General features: G+C 42.5%; 1 protein-coding gene across 1 annotated transcript; it reads left to right on the top strand.

Annotated features, from left to right (window-relative positions):
- Window positions 1-1260: 1260 nt before the first annotated feature.
- LOC137597158 (A disintegrin and metalloproteinase with thrombospondin motifs 15-like) lies at window positions 1261-11255 on the top strand. The gene is made up of 8 exons (XM_068318127.1): window positions 1261-2347; window positions 3198-3330; window positions 5169-5336; window positions 5691-5974; window positions 6048-6225; window positions 6775-6950; window positions 7636-7811; window positions 8287-11255. The coding sequence occupies exons 1-8, from the start codon at window positions 1265-1267 to the stop codon at window positions 9059-9061; spliced, it is 2973 nt and encodes a 990-aa protein (XP_068174228.1). The 5' UTR covers window positions 1261-1264; the 3' UTR covers window positions 9062-11255.
- Window positions 11256-19711: the final 8456 nt, after the last annotated feature.

Below are 19711 nucleotides of genomic sequence, written 5' to 3'. Positions count from 1 at the left end.
CTTCTCAAGATACTCACGAATAAAAGGGATCCAATGAGGATACATCGACACCCCCCCCCCCCCCAGTCTGAAATAGCTTGACAACCATGCTCCTATTATTAACACAGCGTGCTATGAGGCATCTATACTACACATAGTTCGAAGTCCGCTTCTCGAGATATTTCGGAGCCGTCTGTGAGTGACAGGGGCCCCCCCGCAGACTCCGAAGCCTCTCAAGGCTGTGGACAGGGGCTGGGGGTGAGCCGGGAGCTGACCCCCACCCACAGATACACACACACAACAGTTTTCAGTTTATTAAGCAAAGATTCACTCACAATAAACCCATATTTTAATCACAAGATAACAGAGAATAACTTCTTAAAGTTTTTTTAAAAGTAATTTTAAGTTGAATTAACACAATTATTAATCTTCTTTCATTTAAATTATTTTAAATAAATTAAATTAACACATTGATTTATCTTTTTTCATTTAAAAATACAAAAAAGAACTTAAATTAACACATTTATTAATCTTATTTAATTTAAATAAATAAAAAAATAATTTAATTATCACATTTATTAATCTTTAATTAAAAAAATAAATTAAATTAACACATTTGTTCATCTTCTTTAATTTAAAAAAGATTTTAAAAATAAATTAAATTAAATTAACACAATTATTATTCTTCCAGCCCCACAAGAGGCCCTCAAAATGCATTTAATTTTTGATTATTCTCTGCTGCTGTACAAGACCAGACATGCCATCCACCGACTCACCTCACGGTGACTCTTCGCCCACCGACACAGGGTTGTAGTTCCACTCCTGTGCCTGTAGGTGGAGCCAAAGCACTGCAAATTTGTTGAGGGGCAACGTGGCGCGTAGAAAGCTCCCCAAATTTTGTCCAACGTGTTCGCAGAGGCGCTGGTGGTCACGCAGTACCAGCAGATGTCGCTCCAGGCCCGCACGTCATTTTACGCACGAATGTCTGACGCGTAACGTTCAGCTGGTTGTAAATCATTATTACTCTAAAGTAATAATATATAAATAGATGGATTAATTTATTGTGTTTTAGTGAAGTTTATAATATTATCTTTATTCTATAATTAAATAGTCACAGAAAAGCCACACCTGCTGACCACCAGTATTTGGAGAGTTCCAAGTGGATGCGGCTCAAACCTGGACGGCCGGCCAATGAGCTGAACGCTGCGCGCACATTGAACACGACACCCAACCGCGGCTTTAAAGGTCCGCAGCTGAGAGAACTGGGTGGTCAGTAAGGAAACGGATGCAAGACAAGAATGAAGCTGGAAGGCAGTGGGGGGGGCTCAGTGAGTGCTGCATAGCACTGCGCACAACTTCAGTGCTTGCAAACACAGAGCCGCAGCCTGCAAAGCAACGCTACTCCAGAGGAGCAGAGATGGCTCTACTCATCAGCTCCGTCATTATTTTCACCAAAGTCCTACTTTATTTCAATCCGACACGCTGCACGGAGGTGGATTTCTGCACACCAATCCGCGTGGATCATCCAAAGCATCAGAAGCATCAGCAGTGGCGCGAACAGGTGACCGAGGAGCGCGTTGTTTTCACACTCAGCGCGTTTCAACAGGAGTTCTACCTCCACCTCATCCCGGATTCCAGCTTCATTGTCCCGAGCAGATGGCCCCCCCAGGGCAGCTCCTCAGCATCCACTGACCTCAGAGAGTGTTTCTACTCTGGTGATGTCAACGCAGACCCGGACTCCTTCGCAGCGCTGAGCCTGTGCTCAGGTCTGACCGGGGGGTTCTACTATGATGGGATGGAGTATTTCATCAACCGCACCAGGACTGAGGACGCATCAGTAACGTCTGGATTTGGGAACCTTTTCCAAAGGACGCACGTCATCCAACGGAGACGCGCTGCGCGCTCCGGCAGCAACTCCACCAGCAGGTGTGTGGTCACACCTGACACCAACTTCAATATTTCACTGGAGGAATACAAGCACATCAAACTGGAGGCTCACGGCCAGTTATCTGAGGAAGTGTTGAAAACACTGGGGAGGTCAAAGAGGTTCGCCTCCATCCCCCGGTTTGTGGAAGTGCTGGTGGTGGCAGACGAATCTATGGCCAAATTTCACGGGGATGACCTCAAGCATTACCTTCTGACCCTCATGTCAGTAGCAGCTCGGCTCTACAAGCACCCCAGCATTCTGAACTCCATCAACATAGTAGTGGTGGGCTTCATGGTGATGAATGAAGCTGACAAGGGACCAAAAGTTTCCAGTAACGCCGCCCTGACTCTGCGCAACTTCTGTTCCTGGCAGAAGAAGCTGAATAAACACAGTGACAAACACCCGGAGTACTGGGACACGGCCATACTGTTCACCAGACAGGTAAGCAGGAGGACAAACAGCCCTGATGCGTCTACAGACACGCACTCAGTGAATCTCTGCTGGATGGATGATGAGGAGTCTTAGTTCTGCATCTGGAAAATAGAATCTGAGCAATTTCTTCCCATGAAAGACCTCCATGTAAAAAAAAAAGAAAGAAAGAAAATGAACTAGGCTGTACCGTATAAACACCTTCAGAACCACTATTCTCCTGCTCATTCGTTCAAACTGATAAAAGCTGACACTCCTGACAGCATCCGGTCGGATCCCAGCTGGCAGGCGATCCTGAGGCCCCCTCCGATATCTGCTTAGCATTAGGTCCACTTCACCCCAGTTCAAAACACGTTTTTGTGTGTACGCTGATGGTAATGTATGCAGGAGGGTCTAATGTTATGTTTGTGAGGCACGACGAGTGCAGCTGCTGCAATGGGAAAAGGCTGTCGGGTTGGAGGGTGAGTGTGGTGGACCTCAGGTCATTGTTCACTCACTGAGAATGAACAGAACATCACGCTGATATGTGATGAGAACAAAAACCCTGATCAGGAATATTGACAGCTGACAAAAGAGAACTGGAGTCTTAGCTTTAGCTCAGGTCGATCTCAGAACGATTTTCCTGTTATGTTAAATAGTATTAAACGTCTAAAAAGTTGGTTAGTATAAAATTTTGACGCACTGAGGCTGTCGAGACCCCCTGCGTTCGTTAAGACTAGAGCAGTAAGTCAACCACAGTTCTTCTTCCTCTCCTTCTTCCTCCCTCTATAGCCCAGACACATAAAATCATGTTTGGACTGCAGCTTTTTTCCAGTCAGATTTTTAAAATAACAACACTACAGACTCAAATCTGTGTCACCAGGATCTTTGTGGGGCCACAACCTGTGACACCCTGGGGATGGCTGACGTTGGGACCATCTGTGACCCAAAGAGGAGCTGCTCTGTCATCGAGGATGACGGCCTGCCCTCAGCTTTCACAACCGCCCATGAACTTGGTAAGAAAGTTTCACCAACAACTCTAAAATGCAAAGACCACCAGCAAAGGGTGCTGCTACTTTTTAGAGGTATGGTGATGCACATTTGGCATCTTCATCGGGGAAGTCAAGACTCTAAATTTATCCCAAATGTAAAGATGTTGATTTAATGTGGTGTAATTCCACTTGAACAATGTTCTGTCAGAGGTGAAAATGGGTAAGGAGCTGAATGGTGCTAATCCTTCATGAAAAGCTATGTAATGACATAAAGTCTAAAGCCCTCTGCTTAGAGCAAAGCCTATTTATGATACAGCTCTAATGATGGCTTTAGAATAAGTGAGACTCCTGCCTGAAACCAGATGCAGTCATCATGGCTGAGACCCGAGTCCCAGGACACGCTTTGGCTTACGCTACTTATAAATGTAGAGTAATCACATCTCCTGATTGAATATGCTAGGGTTTATGGGTACTCTGGTTCCTTTGGAAAATACTACATGTTTGTACTGAGGGAATGAAATGAATTCCTTGGGAACTGAATTCCCCTGTTGGCTGTTTTAGAACACGTGAGCCGAACTGAATCTTCTCACACATTCCTGTCTGGTGTGACATTATCCTCAAATCAGTCCAAGCATGGTCTGTTTGCCCCCAGACACCCATTAGCTCCTCCATGTTTGGTCTTTCTTGTGTTAGTATCTCAGAAATCACTATCACCACAACAGAAAGCCTTACTCTATCACTAATGGCTTATAGTACAGGCAAACCTCGGTTTCCAACCACAGTTCGTTCCTGAAGGCTGTTCGAATACCGATTTGTTTGAAGTCCAAATACATTTTTCCCATTACAAATAATGTAAATGGTCTTAATCGATTCCAAGACGCTAGAAAACTACCTTTTTTCAACATATGTTATTTCATAATGTCATTTATATATCAAATTGTGTAGTAATGAAACATATCAGAGAAATGTAAAAGAAAGAAGGAAAAAACCAAGGTTTGCTTGTACGTGTATTGGGGGCGGCAGTGGCTCAGTGGTAGAGCGGGTCGCCCAGTGTTCTGAGATCAGCGGTTCGATTCCCGCTCTCGCCGAAAAAATACCCGGAGGTGAGCTGACAGGGGGAGGTGTCAGCTCAACTCTGGAGCACTGCCGAGGTGCCCTTGAGCAAGACGCCATCCCTCTGACAAGTTTGCTCATATGGGCGGACCATAAAGGAGCTGGCCGCCACTCTACCTCCCCCCTGCATGCGTACAGGCCCCTTGTGTGTTTGTGTGTTCAGGGCCAGTGAACACATATGATATTCAACCAACTATTCAACTAACTAGAGTGTGCCACTAATCAGAATCAGGGATCAGAATCAGTCTTAAAAAAAATAATGTTTTTTTTAAAAACTCAAGGCCCGGGGGCCAAATGTGGCCCGCAAGAGCATAAATAGTGTCTAAAAGTAAGTAGGTCAAAAGTGTACTTTTACCAAAAACTTCATTTCCCACAATGCAGTAATCAAACCCATTTTAACTCTGACGAAACCATTTTGAACAAAGTTAACGTCCTAACTTGTGTGTGATGTTATTTTTCTTTAGTCATTGATAGTTTGATCCTTGATTGATGGAGTTCTGTGGGTTTAATAACCTGACTAATTAAAAGGATTTATGTTAGAACAGAGAAACAAGCAAACATAGTTTTTTTGTGTAACTGTAATGTTTGTAACTTGAATAAGTAATAAATTCAGAGTTATTTAACATTAAGGAGTAGTTACATTTATGTTATATTACACTGAGTTAGTTTGACACCCTTGCCCCATAGGGTCAATTCATGAAGAAACACTTTGAATACTTTACTGGAAGCTTGTATTTCTCTCCCCTCAGGCCACGTCTTCAACATGCCCCACGACAATGTGAAAGCATGTGAGGAGGTGTTTGGGAAGCTGAAGGACAATCACATGATGTCTCCAACGCTGATCCAGATTGACAGGAGCCGCCCCTGGTCTGTATGCAGTGCAGCCATAATCACCGAGTTCCTGGACAGAGGTCACGGTCAGTAACACTTCCTGCATGTGTCCAGCTGGCTGGAGCAAACACACTGTGACTCAATGATGTCACAGATTCAGGTCCACCCTGTCCATGACATCAACATTTATTTCATGTTTTGCCCTCATGGATAAAAAAAAAAAACACAATCAGATCTGTTTGGTGTAGATGAAGTCAACAGAGTCAATGAGAACCATTCAACAATCCTTCCATGGAAGGATGGAAGGATTGTTGAATGGACAGACTGACAGATGGATGGATAACACCTGATTCTATAAAAATATAATCAGGTGTTATCAATATTTGTGACGTAGATAAGCAGTTGATCATTACATTTGTGTTGTCGCTTTATTTCTGCAGGAGACTGTCTGCTCGACCAACCCCAAAAGCATCTGTCTCTCTCAGACAACCTGCCTGGTTCTAGCTACAACCTGCACCGCCAGTGTGAGCTGGCCTTTGGCATCGGTTCCAAGCCCTGCCCATACATGCAGCCCTGTTCCAAGCTCTGGTGCACCGGAAAGACCCGTGGCCAGCTCGTCTGCCAAACCCGACACTTCCCTTGGTCAGATGGTACCAACTGTGGCAATGGCAGAGTTTGCTACCAAGGAGCTTGCACCGATAAAAACATCACCCTCGACATCAAGGTGAGGGACAGTGAACACACCTGCCAATTATTTCGAAGATAGATGCTCAGTTGGTCCATTTTTCTCTGTCCAGGTGGATGGTCGCTGGGGGAAGTGGGGTGCATTTGGAGTTTGTTCAAGAAGCTGTGGTGGAGGGGTTCAGCTGGCTAAAAGAGACTGTGACAACCCTGTTCCTGAGAACGGAGGCAAATACTGTTACGGCCTTCGCATCAGATATCGTTCCTGCAACCTTAACCCTTGTCCAGACACAGGTAGGCCCAACTCTGTTTATGTTCATGCAGCAAGACACTTGAATAGCCGAACTGGAACCTTTTAGCCAGATGGTTAGTTACCATCTAGGAAGATGTGTCTGTTATTAGCTTTCTCAAAACCGTAAACCATAAGCCTTCATTTATTCTAAAGTAAAACCAGGTCCCGCTAACCCAAAACTTTTTTCTCTTAAGACCACTTTTGCAGAGTATTACATTTCACTGAGTTAGCAGGAAACACAAGAGATCAGCAAAACACAAATTAGCAACCAATCAATGGTACTAATGTTAGCTTAATTATCTCACTAGCTTTGGAAAGAACTCTGTCAGCAGCAGCATTTAGAATTGGCAAGTGATAGAGTAAAAATGACGCATTTGTTTTATGCATACCTCCATCACAGTTACAGATTCTTTCATTTGGAAAATGAACCAAGAATATGAATAAAACCAGTCTTTTATACCACATTATCCCCAATGTAACAACAGTAATTAAGGGTGTAAATTCAACAGTGCTGGAGTAGTTATCGGTCTATTCTGTTACTGGATTTGTAGGTAAGAGTTTCCGAGAGAAGCAGTGTGAGGCGTTCAATGGCTTCAACCTGAACACCAACAGACTGGGTCCCACCGTGGTTTGGGTTCCGAAATACTCAGGGATCTCCCCCAAGGACAAATGCAAGCTCATCTGCCGTGCCAACGGGACTGGATACTTCTACGTCCTCGCTCCGAAGGTTTGCAACAAATATGTTTTAATGGCTTTCTCATGGTAAAATCACCAAGAATGACTGTGTTTTTGTCCAACAACACAAAATAACCCAGCGATTTCTCTGTTATTAAAGTCTTGGCCAATGACAAATTGACTGCTTTAACATCATTACGATGCTGAGCTGAGTCTGATACCTGCCAGCTGCAGTAAAATGTGGTTGCAGTGGTATAAGTTGCATAAGGTAATACTGTCAGCTTTCATTACACTGTTAGGAATAGAAAACAGCCTCACTCAGATCTCTCTGAACGACTCTGATATTCTGACCTCAATGGGTGTCAGCTATTGTGATAGCCCTGTCAATGAACACCTCCACATGAGTCACCCCTCATTTGAGGTGTAGCTGAAATATTTTGATGGAAATACTGTCAGCTCAGGACTTTCTTCCACTTATACGATGTAAGATGTAATGACTGGCAGTCAAAGCTGCACAATAAATGGAATGGTGAGAAAATCAAACACGCAATGACTAAATTGCTTCTTCTGTAACTACAATCTTACCGTATGCTCTCTGGTACTTTGTCTGATTTTCTATTTATTGATCAATAGGTCAAAATCACAAGAATGAAGTTGAGCAATTATTTTTGTTATGTCATTTCCTGTTTTCATTCGGTGCACCTAAAGATCTGCATGCCGTTTCTGACACCCTGCAGGTCGTGGATGGGACACCCTGCTCTCCTGACACCTCAGCTGTGTGTGTCCAAGGTAAATGCACCAAGGCAGGCTGTGACGGCAAGCTGGACTCTAACAGGAAGTTTGACAAGTGTGGTGTGTGTGGCGGGGAGAACCAAGGCTGCAAGAAGGTCTCAGGAATGTTCTCCAAACCTGTGTAAGTAGACTTCAGACTGAAGCTTTCTTACATGTGGGGGGGACAGCAGAAGGATTGTACTGCACTGTTTTTGCAAGGTGTGAAGTACACCTTTTTGTAGCTTGTCCTGGAAGAGCTTGATACCATACGCGCATTCAATTGGCTGACGGCATCCGGAAGTGCGCTCGGTTCCGTGAGTCTCAGACTTACATGAGACAGAAAAGTGCTTTAAACGGTCTATAAGAGTGTGGGAAAAAGGTAATACAGATAGAAGGTGGTTTAATATCAGTATGGGGGGGGTTCAGAAACGTTTAAATTACAGTAAATAATAAGATAAATAGTTTGTCGCTCGATCGCGGATTCCTTAATGCACGTGGAACACATTAACCACAAAGAACGAGGGCGCAATGTATCACACTTTCCTTATTTCTGTAGAAGCCACCATAATAAGCCGTAAGCTACTCATTAGCATTATTATTCTGGTCTGTTTTTTCAGCCATGGCTACAACTTTGTGGTGACGCTGCCCGTCGGAGCTTCTAACATTGATATCCGCCAGCGCGGCTACCGAGGAATGGTCAGCGATGAAAACTACTTAGCAGTGAAAAACCGGCAGGGTAGGTATCTGCTGAATGGTAACTATGTGGTGTCGGCCGCTGAGCGGGACATCCTGGTGAAGGGCAGCCTGCTGCGCTACAGCGGAACCTCCTCGTCCGTGGAGATCCTTCAAACCACCAGACCCTTGCAGGAGTCACTGATTGTGGAGGTGCTGTCTGTGGGGAAAATGACTCCCCCGAGGGTGCGCTACTCCTTCTACATCACCAAGGAGAGCAAGGAGGAGAGGACTCTGCAGAAGGAGAGAAGTCATGTGGCACAGAACAGTGTCCTGGCAGACAGTGATGGAATAGAAGCAAAGAAGCAGATGATGGGAAAGAGGCCAGGAAGTCACTGGGTGACAGGAAGCTGGGAGTCTTGCACGGTAACTTGTGGAACCGGCCTGCAGAAGAGGCTGGTGCAGTGCCAGAGCATGGAGGGACGCGCTGCAGTGGACTGTGACAGCACTGACAGACCTGTGGCAGTGAGAACATGTGGGGATCCATGTCCTATGTGGGACGTAGGGACCTGGTCTCACTGCTCCAGGTCCTGTGGAAGGGGTTTTAAAAGACGGCCTGTGCGTTGCATTACCCAGAATGGCCTGAGTCTACCCAGAGACCACTGCTCTGGGAAGAGGAAGCCTCAGGAACTGGACCTCTGCACCCTGGAATTGTGTTAGCGCCGAACAGACAGACCATTGGTGTGAAGTGTGTCCAAGTGGAGATCTGACATCAACTTTCACCTAAATCAGTGATTCCATGGGTGGTAATAATCTCCACAGCAGCCTGACTGCATGTCGAAGGGCAGCAATCAATGGCAATGGAAAAAGTCTCCTACCATTGGTTGAATAGACGAATATCTGATTAGATAAGAAAAAAGAACTGTCAGTGTTGACAGATTTATGCTTGGTCTACCTCAATGAGGACATACAGAGAGAAGCATTGCAGAAATATGCAGGACAATGATCACACATCTGCTCCATGCTGTCTTTTCATAGTTATAGGAGGAGGAGGAGCATGAGAAGAACAGTTAAAGCACTGTGAGATCCAACTTCTGTCTAGAATGTGAAATCAAGTACTGTATCAGTCACACAGGTCCAAGACGCTTCTATATCTGCTTTCATCTCTTTTTGTTCGGTTGTTGTCAAGCAGCCAGTCGGGTCCACGTCTTCACTAAGCTGAAGCTTTAATTCCTCCTTAATGTAAAGGACAGAAAATCCAGTTTCAGAGCACCCAAGTTTCAGTCAAAGCATTCCTGATCAAGAATTTAAAAACAATGAGAGCTTGGATTTGAGCACATTTTGTATAAAGACTGTTGGCTGTTTAAATGATGTAATTATGATTCATCTGTGCCCATTCAGTCCAAACCAAACCAACTGATACTCAGCTTTTCAGTGGAACCAAAGACCAGAAGAACCAGTCGTCTGTTGGACTGGTTGCCAGCACCCCTCACACCTGTCCACAAAATATATCCCAGATAGATCTATGAGGAAAAAAAAGAGGAGATTATATTCTAAAGTATTTTGTTTCATCGTTCAGAGAACAGTATACTAAAAACAACACATATCTGAATGCTGTAAAAGCAAATGAGAGATTTTCTCTCTCCATGTGGTTGATGATTTAAAAATGGTTGAATTTTGACAGAACTCTTACATTTTACAAATCAAGTTGAAGTTATGTAAACCTGTAACATTATCCCAGAATCTGAGCATCATATTGAGATATCTGGATGCAGATGGAGTTTCAGTTATATATATAACACTTGTTGTTTCTTTGTTCCAAAACATTTTAATATCATTCATTCCGGACTAAAATCAGACAAATAAATGTGCTTTCATTGGATATTTCTGACTGTTAAACTTCCTCAGAATTTAACAAAACAATTAGTTCACCAATCAATAATATGTTAATCAATGAACAGAACATAAATCTGTAGCAACACTGATTATTAATGTCTTAAGTAGTCCTCAGATGTCATCGTCTCTTCTGAAAAACGAATTAAGTAAATTGTATTTTTATTTGTAAGCTCCTTGAATCGTCATGAACTCCATGAAATGCGTCTGATTGGATTTTATTCTTTGAGTTTTTCTGGTCATATCTTATAAAGGTTGATGCTGTTTGCTCTGTTGCTCTGGGGGAAATGCTTGTTGGCGAGTAGCATCTACTCAGCCTCCTAAAGCTGCACGCTGTTCAATCACCTCAGGCCCTTAATGAGAGGACAGAATGCATCCATTGTGCTTTTTTTGGCAGGCTGGTGCACCATCTCAGCAGATCACGCCCTGTCCTGATGAAATGCATAGGATTTGATTATCTGCTCTGGTGTCATCTATCAACCCAGAGACTTTGTGTTAAAGCCTCATTTGGGACTTTAAAGGGAACATCCATCCTAAAACGCCACACAGGATCGTTTATTCGCTGCATTCCCAGCGCCGCTTCAAAATACTTACATCAGCAGTCTGAAAATATGAACTGGACTACACTCGTGCAGCCTCTTTCTAGTCTGACTGACCAATCAAAGTTCTTTACAATGCAAACCAGCATTCAACATTTTGCAGTATCGAACCCCCGACCTTCGGGGAAGTGGACAACATGGTAACCCCAAATGTTGGGGTAATGAGAACAATCCAGCATGTGTGTCAAAGCCAAAGATTTAAAATGTGAGGGTTGAGATAGATAGACTGCTGAACTAACATTCAGACACAACTAGAACGAGACAAACGTCACAAAGGACAAGCAGTTGGAGGATGAACTGTTGATGGGACCAATGATACCATCTAAAAGATGGTTTGTACGGTGTTTTCTTATGTTGCTTTTCTTGTATACTATGTATACATTCATCTAGCTGTATAAAATAAAGTATATGTGTGTATGTAAAGAGAACAAACCATGTGCTTAATCTCTTCTGGTACTGGAAGTTTTCAGGAAGCGTTCCCACAGACAGGATCTGATCTTAGTTACTGGATGTCAGCCATCTGGTGTCTGTTGCAGCTGATCTCTGCTGAGACATGTGAGATGAGATGAGATGAGATGTTCCTGATACCTCAGCACTGCAGCAAATGAGAATGTATTCATTGTGTTGTTCTGCTGATTCAAGCTGTATTGTCTGACTGTGCTGTAATAACACTTAATTTGGTCCCCACCGACCAGTGAGACTATGGACTGGGATGACCTCACCCTGTTTGACCCAGATGAGAGTTTAAGAATTCTTACTCATTGGTGGCAGCTGGTCATAAAAATGAAATCTAGAATGTTTACAGGAAAATCATCCCAACAGCGAAGACATTTAGAGTACCACTGAGACTAGGGCCCCAGATCAGGCAACGTTTAATCTTCTGTCATATCTTTGATTTCCGCAACAGAAACGAGGAAGCAAATGTTTTGACTTTGGTCCGGTTTGTCACAGAAGTGACACAAGTCCACTGAATTCCCAGAACAACAGGAATGAAGAAGGATATAGGGAATAATATGGCCTTCATCTCTAGAGAACGCCTGCACCCATTAAAAACAATGAAAAGAAGAAGCCAAGGAGCTCCAACGGTCATTTTCTGGGGATTTAACAAATACATACTGTTAGGATTATTGATCACTTTTATTTCTAAGGGATATGTAAATAGTCCTGGATGTTGAAATAGTCTTGCTATCTATAAGAGTAATTTCGGTAATTGTTCAAAATGCAGATGGAATTTTTTAAAAATCTGCTTAATTACTATAAATGGAAAACATCACGTCTAATTTCTCCACACATTGACATTTCTGTAAACTCCCCAGTCTTTAAAACCCATTCCAAGAATTTTGACATGGTTCAATGATGAGTTTCTAACGATGGGTGTGGCAGACGGAATGGAACACGATTCATCTTCAGCCCTCAGAGGAAGTCCTAACAATGAAGACAGGCAGAGCCCGAGGCTTCGCGTGAGATGTGAAATGCACAACACATGACCTGTTGGATCTGATCATGTGACAGCAGCTCTGCCCAGGTCGTCCTAGCAAACCGTCATCATCACCGTCATTAAAGTTATCTTCATCATCGATCATCAATAACAACTTCACTGTCATCATCATCATCATAAACATCATCAAACCATGTTATAACATGAAGAATCTGTTTATCCATTCATCTGCTCTGCTTCATCTGAGGTTCAGGGACTCATGTTGGTTCTCAGTCTTCTTTAGACAATTAATTACTCCAGGAAATCCATGAGAACCTCTCTTTCATTCTTCTGCAGCTTCGTATTGAGACAAACGTCATCAAACCACACTGACTTCAGGCTTTTCGCTGCTGGAGGTGGGGTATGACGCCACTGACATGTTCTTTATTGAGCACAGAGAAGCTTAGACCCGCAGCGTTTCCTGGGTGAGTCCAGAGCCCATTTAAAGGATGTGGACCCCCCGGCCCGCAGCGTTCTGAACACACACACACATACACACACACACACACACACACACACACACACACACACAACAGAGGCCATTTCACCTATTCAGACCCAACTCCTGGCTAATGAGCATGAACGTTTAATGTTTCCCAGTCCGTGGGAACTGCTGAGGCTTTATGTCGGCCTTTACTTACACTGACTGGTGTGTAAAGTCGGAATGACCAGCGTTACAGAATTCAATGTGGAGGGGCTATAAACTTCCACCTGAGGTTCACCATGGAGAAAAAGCACCAAAATCTCGACCATAATTAACAACCATCAATAAAGCATGAAGCACGATAATATCCTCTTGATTCTACTTTAGATTCTACTCAGACTCCAACAAGTTTCTAATTAACAAAATAGACAATAGATAGGTAGGTAGGTAGGTAGATAGGTAGGTAGTCTGGGTCTGAAGGCAAGAATGCCCTGGTGGTCCGCCTAGGACTTAGTTAGGCCTACACATGTTTCTGGAATGCTTGAGAACAGCTTATTGTTTGCGTCTTACCTTTGCATTGCATTGTTAAATGCCCCTTGTGATCCACTTACATTGATTAGCTGCCTTTTCCCGAGATCTCCCTGAACGCCCCACCCTCATGTCCTCCCGTCACGTGACAAATGTCATTAAGAACTCAATGAACTTTACTTACTTACCCTGGAAATAAAACACAAGGGTAATTAAGTAAAATACCAGGTGGGTGAACATGAATAAAGAATTGTAAAGCTGAAGGAAAGAGCTGGCGTGGCGGACGATACAACAACAGATGCTGCAGTGCCTGATCCACGTGATATTGATCTGTCAATCACACCTCGAACATAGACTCACTGAGAACCTGAGAATTTTCCAGGTACCAGAAGGAAGTGAAGGAGGAAAAAATGATTTGTGAAAGAAGTACTGCTGACGGTACTCAAATACCACCAGATATGGATATAAGGAGTGAAAGGGAACATCGCTCTTCGTTGTCTACATCTCAGGGCTCCACATCCCCTCCTGAATTGATTATTGAGATTTCTGGATGTGGCTGTAAAAGACGCAGTGGAGCATGGAGTAAAAGAAAGGTCCTACTGCACTGTAAATGGATCTTTGACCACGATTACTCTCCTGAGTGACTGAAGAAGTGAGCAGAAGTCCATGAAGTCATCAAGCAGCTTAAAGGGATGGATATAAAGGAAAAATGTCACTGTCCTGCGGGGTTCATATATACAGAAAATAATATGATATGGGAAATAAAGCTAGCAGAGTTCTAGCTTTATAGTTGCAGAAAATCCAATCTAGCCGTATAATCCCTAGAATTAGACACCTGGAGATGGATCAGATTGAGACACAAAAATATCAAATGCTTTTACAAAACATCTTTACGCAACTATATAAAGGTCAGGAAGCAGAGTTTTAAAAAAAAGAAAAAAAAATACATAATTTTTTGAAACCTCTTAACTTGGTCAAATTAATGATAGACGAAATAAATAAATTAACAGAATCGATTAGAGAAGGCGAAATTAAAGAAACCATCACTAAACTTAAAAATAAAAAATCACAAGGAGTATTTTATTATTGTTATTATATTATAAAGTTTTTGTGAATAACCTTTCTCCTATTTTAAGTATATAAATTAAGTATTGGATTTGGGAGACACAATCAAATTGAACTCTTAAACCGTCATAACAGTTATATATAAGAAGGAGAAAGATCCCTTACAATGTAATAGCTACCACCCCATGGGCCTTTTATGTGTAGATTACAAAATACTAACTTCAATTTTGGTGACCAGAATGCAAATATTTAATACAAAATTGATCAAATTTAATTTTTTTAACCTGAGAGAACCCACGGTGACAACAGTGTGACACGCACATTGAATATCCCTGTTCTATGTGGTCCACTTGGTTTGTGTTGTCACCCACATCATTTTTCTTTAAAGATGAATGGGTGTGGGTTCTTGGGGGTTAATGTAGAGAGAGGCGTGAGACAAGGAGATTCATTATCTCCCATCCTTTTTGCCCTCAGTATTGAGCCCCCAGCAGAGGCCAAACGCCCAAAAGCAGAAACTCAAGGGCTACGAGATGAAACAGGGTCACCTCACAAAAACGCCCTTTTTGCAGACAATGTTTTGCTTTACATGAAAGACCCACTTACCTTTATTCCAGAACTTTTACACTGCTTAAACAAATATAGGGCAATATTAATATAGGATGCAATATTAATAATAACAAATCAGAAACAATGCTGATCTCAGGGAAATGGCCTACGCATTTAAATAAACATGTTTCTTTTTGCTGGTCCAAACAAGGATTTAGATATTTAGGAATAACTATCACACCTCATTCCACACAGTTATATAATGATAAATTGATAACATTGATTCCCATACTCTGATAGACTGTTTAAAGCACTTTTGCGTCTCACCGAAGTCCGAGACTCACAGAACATAGAGCACTTCCAGATGCCATCATCCAATAGAATGTGTGTACGGTATCACATGAAAATCTGTGATGAGTAAAAAAAATCACAATTTGACGTTGACCTATTTTTCTCAAGGTCAAGGTCATCATTTCATTGTCATCCCCTTTGCTGCCCAAGTAATGCGCTTTTTGTTTCATCCTTGTATCTGCAACGGTTACGAAGATATTTGGTGGACAAACAGATGGACGGACGGACGAACACACAAACACTGACAATACAATACATCACCACTTCGCAGGATATGACTCGCAGCTCTCAAAGGTCCCTGAATGCAACACGCTTACAGCTGCTCTGCCATTGGCAGAGCATCCTGGTATTCCATTGGCTAAGAGGGACCTCTGTGTGTAGCCAGATAGGTGTTATTCGGCCCTCGAGCCATGAAGTGTGGGTGGTTGGAGAAGTTCAAAAGGAGGACTGGAATTCACTCTGTTGTTCATGGTGGGGCAAGAGGGCATGAACCAAAGAGGGCAAAGAACAGTGAGGACAGCAGTTAAAAGGTAAATGACAATCATTTTTATTCTTTACTCTATTCTTTGTTTTTTACGTTATGCACAACTCTCATTTATTGTGTAATAATCTAGTTGTAACATGTATTTGTTACATGTTTTGATGCATTTTTATGCTTTATAAAACATTTATGTCGGAATTTTTGGGGGGCTTGGAACGGATTAGGGCATTTGCATGGAAAAAGTCGCTACTTACAAAATTTTCTACTTACCAATTTCTTCCAGAACCAATTAATTTCGTAAGTAGAGGTACAACTGTACTCCATTGCAAACACCAGAATTCTGCTATATGGAATATGCAAAAGCAATTTGCAACAGTTTTACCAAAAGTGTATGTTCTTACTGACCATCATAAAGTAATGGACAATAAATAATAGGATGGTGATTCCTGGCAATTAATGTGTCACTTTAATGTTGGAGGATGTAAATTTCGATTGCTGTCACTGAACATATCTGTCTAGGTGTAAATTGGAGGGGACAGTAGCTCCGTCCACTAAGACAGGCTGGGCACCGGAAGACGCCAGCTGAAGACCCTTGTGGGCCAAAACATTTGTAGTGTAAGCTGGCAGTGGGAGACGTCACTGCTGAGGTGCCCCTGAGCAAGGCACCCCCTTCCCCTACAAGCTTCCCAAATGGGGCACACCATGATGCCCATCTCTCTGAGTCCCATTGTATATACTTTGCTTGCCTTACAGGCCCCTTGTGTGTGTTTGTTTCAGGGGCCTGTATACATACATATATACGCATTTTTCAAAAATATTCTCATCATGAGTGAAAAAAGAACAAATTTCCCCAAAGGGATAAATAAAGTGTATTTCTCTCTTTCTAGAAATCCTGACTGCTCCCATATAAGGCAATGTAATTCACCCTAAAATATCCTCCTTTGTTCCCCACAACTTCAGAAAAAAGAAAAAAATATTTCATTGGGGCTAAACTCGGGTATTTCCAATGCCTACATAGATTTAAGTTGCTATGGAGACTTTACAAAATAAGGGCTGGGCTTAGTCAAACACTCTCCTAATGTTTCAGCAATCATCTCAACTGTAATGAAAAGCATGCTCCCAAAAACAGCTCTTTACATTCCAGCCCAGTTTTACAGTTTATAGACCTATAATAGTTTCACTAACACTGTACTTGTAATATAAGCATAAAATCTTCATACATGCTGGAAGCTGATGGAAACAGTTTTTTTCATACAAAACGTAATAAAGTTGTACTTTCAGAAAGTGAAGGCCAAGCTGCTGATAAATGGAGGGCAGGACCTCGGGGACCCAGCCGGACATCCTGCTGAAGACAGTGACCACTCAGTCACTTAGTCCTCTGAGATTTTCCACATTTTAAACGCTTGCTTGGTCTCACTCAACAAGAATGCCTTTTGTTATGGGAAGGCTATGGAGGAGATGGATGGCAGGAATCCGCTGAAGATGCCAACAGACTGGCCTCTGCACCGCTTTGGTTCGGCGCCACAGAGCGGTCTGCAAACTGTGAACTGGACCTCCATAGAGAACGGACAGGAAAAAATGACTGTTATCAACCTATGGTGGCGATGCATCGGACAACATGACAAACCTGGGTTTCCGACCACAATTCGTTCCTGAAGGCTGTTCAAATAGTGATTTGTTCAAAGTTCAAATACATTTTTCCCATTACAAATAATGTAAATGGTCTTAATTCGTTCCAAGATGCTAGAAAACTACCTTTTTTCAACATAATATGTTATTTCATGATGTCATTTATATATCAAATTGTATAGTAATGAAACGTATCAAAGAAATGTAAAAGAAAGAAGCAAACACGAGAAAGAAAGAAAGAAAGAAAAACATGGACGTAATCACGTTAGCCTAAGGTACGAATTACTGTCGTCTTTTGGACAGAAGTTTACGCTACCGTAACTCGTACCATAGGCAATGGAACGCAAATTAAGTGAAAAATTATTGAAAACAGTAAACTAAAATAAAAAACACATTACTGTCGCGTTTTCTCTCAACTTTCCTCGCCTTTTCTCACACTTGGCGGCGAGAGAAAAAAGGCGTTTGTTTCGCGTTTGACTTCCAAATTTTGTTCAACTTCTAAGACAAAAAAAAAAAATCAGAATTTTTTTGGTCGAATTCCAATTTATTCAATGTCTAAAGCGTTTGAAAACCAAGGTGTCCTTGTAGTTCCCTTCAAAGAATTGGTTTTTACTGTTTCAAATGTCATTTTTGGTGATCCCATCTGTCATGCATGGACTCATGGCTGTACACTGCATACGCTTTAGCTTTAGATTGATTGGGTGAAGGTTAGGGTTAGACATCGGGGCAAGTGTTTACATTGTGCTGAGGGTTACATAGGTTATCATAAGTGGTTTCCATTATGTGCTGTACGTACACAACTTGATTTCCTTCTTGGATTTGCTTGTTGTTCTTGCAAACTGTAGGATACCAGCCCTTAGGACCAGGCAGCAGAATCGCCTATAACACTATAAGTCTGTGCAGACACTGATAAGAAGAAAGAAAGGGAGGGGGGCATTTGAAAAGCAAAATGCTGCTGTTGACAGAGTTGGGAATGAGAGCAGTCAAATAGTTTGACTACAGAGGCATGGCTGCTGCCAACGCTTTAGAAAGCGCCCGATTTTTCCATTATCAAAAGATGGGACAGTGTAGAGAAAACACAGGAGTGTATCACTACAGGGTGTTGTTTCACTGTGAACATGATGAGCTGTGTGTGTGTGTGTGTGTGTGAGAGTCGGTTATGGACGTGGCGGCGCTCTACCAGATCACATGACACTGGACTGATGGTGCCAATGCGATCCATTTAGTTGGGCGAGGTATCAGATGTCGTCCTGGCCGAGGGGGAGGCAGAGTGATGTAACCGGCACGGCTCAGGACTCCACAGAACATTAATCACTGCCGTCTGGACCGGGCCTCTTGCTGGAGCGGTTGGTTCAGCTGGAATGAACTGACCTGCGTCCAAAGTCAAACCATATTAGGTAACACGGTCTCACAGGTTCACGTTCCTTTCCTCTCTTGGTTTGTGTCACATTGTTTGATAAAATTCAGCACGTAGTAAAGCTTCAGAAATGTTCAAAATGAATATTATCTTACATCGCCTTTCGCCAAACATTACGTGTTTATTATGACTTTCTTTGCTGCTGCTCATCAGTGTTAACAATTCACGAGTTAACAGAGGAGTGAAATGGAAATAAAGGGAGTAGTCTAGCAAAAGGTTGGCGTGTCAGACTCTTGTTTAACGAAGCGCTTCACTGCGTCAATCACTCAAGCGTGGTTTAGCCTCTATAATTATAATTATAATTATTATAAGTCAATATTGTGCTTCGGTTGATTATTGGAAATAACTGGATTTTCACCATGTTGGCCATTTGGAGAGGAGAGGAGCAACACGAAGACGCCAGGAGCTCCGCACCGGGTAAAGTGTTGGATACAGTTCTTCACAGAGGTATGAGTGGTGCTATTAAAGTTTTATAAGGCCATTTAACTATCTACACACACTATGGAGCAAGTCTAATGCATTGGTTGTGGAGGACGATAAACATTTGACTTTTATCAATTTGCTTGTTGAAATCTGTTGATGGTTGGGATTCATATATGGAGGAGGACAAAGACATGACATTGGGTGTGAATGTGCCCACCGCTGGCAATTCAGACTAGAGGTAAGATCTTAAGACCGAGTCCAAGCCCAACCGGAACTTTTTTAATAAATATATATTTATATATTATGTATCTCAAATGATCTATGGGTATTAAACTAAGGAATACCCTTGAAAAATAAATAATTTAGGTAAAAGAGAGAAGGCGCTGTATGAGAAAACATCCATCTGTGCGTCAGCTGTATCTTCTGTCACTTTACCTTTCCAATCGTACGCACTGAAAGTAGAGGTAAGATCTTAAGCCCGAATCCAAGCCTGACCCGACCCGACATTCAGGCTGGGTCGGGCTCAAAATGTCAATA

This window comes from Antennarius striatus, chromosome 6 (genome assembly GCF_040054535.1).
Source record: "Antennarius striatus isolate MH-2024 chromosome 6, ASM4005453v1, whole genome shotgun sequence".
Taxonomy (NCBI): Eukaryota; Metazoa; Chordata; class Actinopteri; order Lophiiformes; family Antennariidae; genus Antennarius; species Antennarius striatus.
The sequence above is the reverse complement of the archived record's forward strand: the minus strand, read 5'-3'. Positions and strand labels throughout refer to the sequence as shown.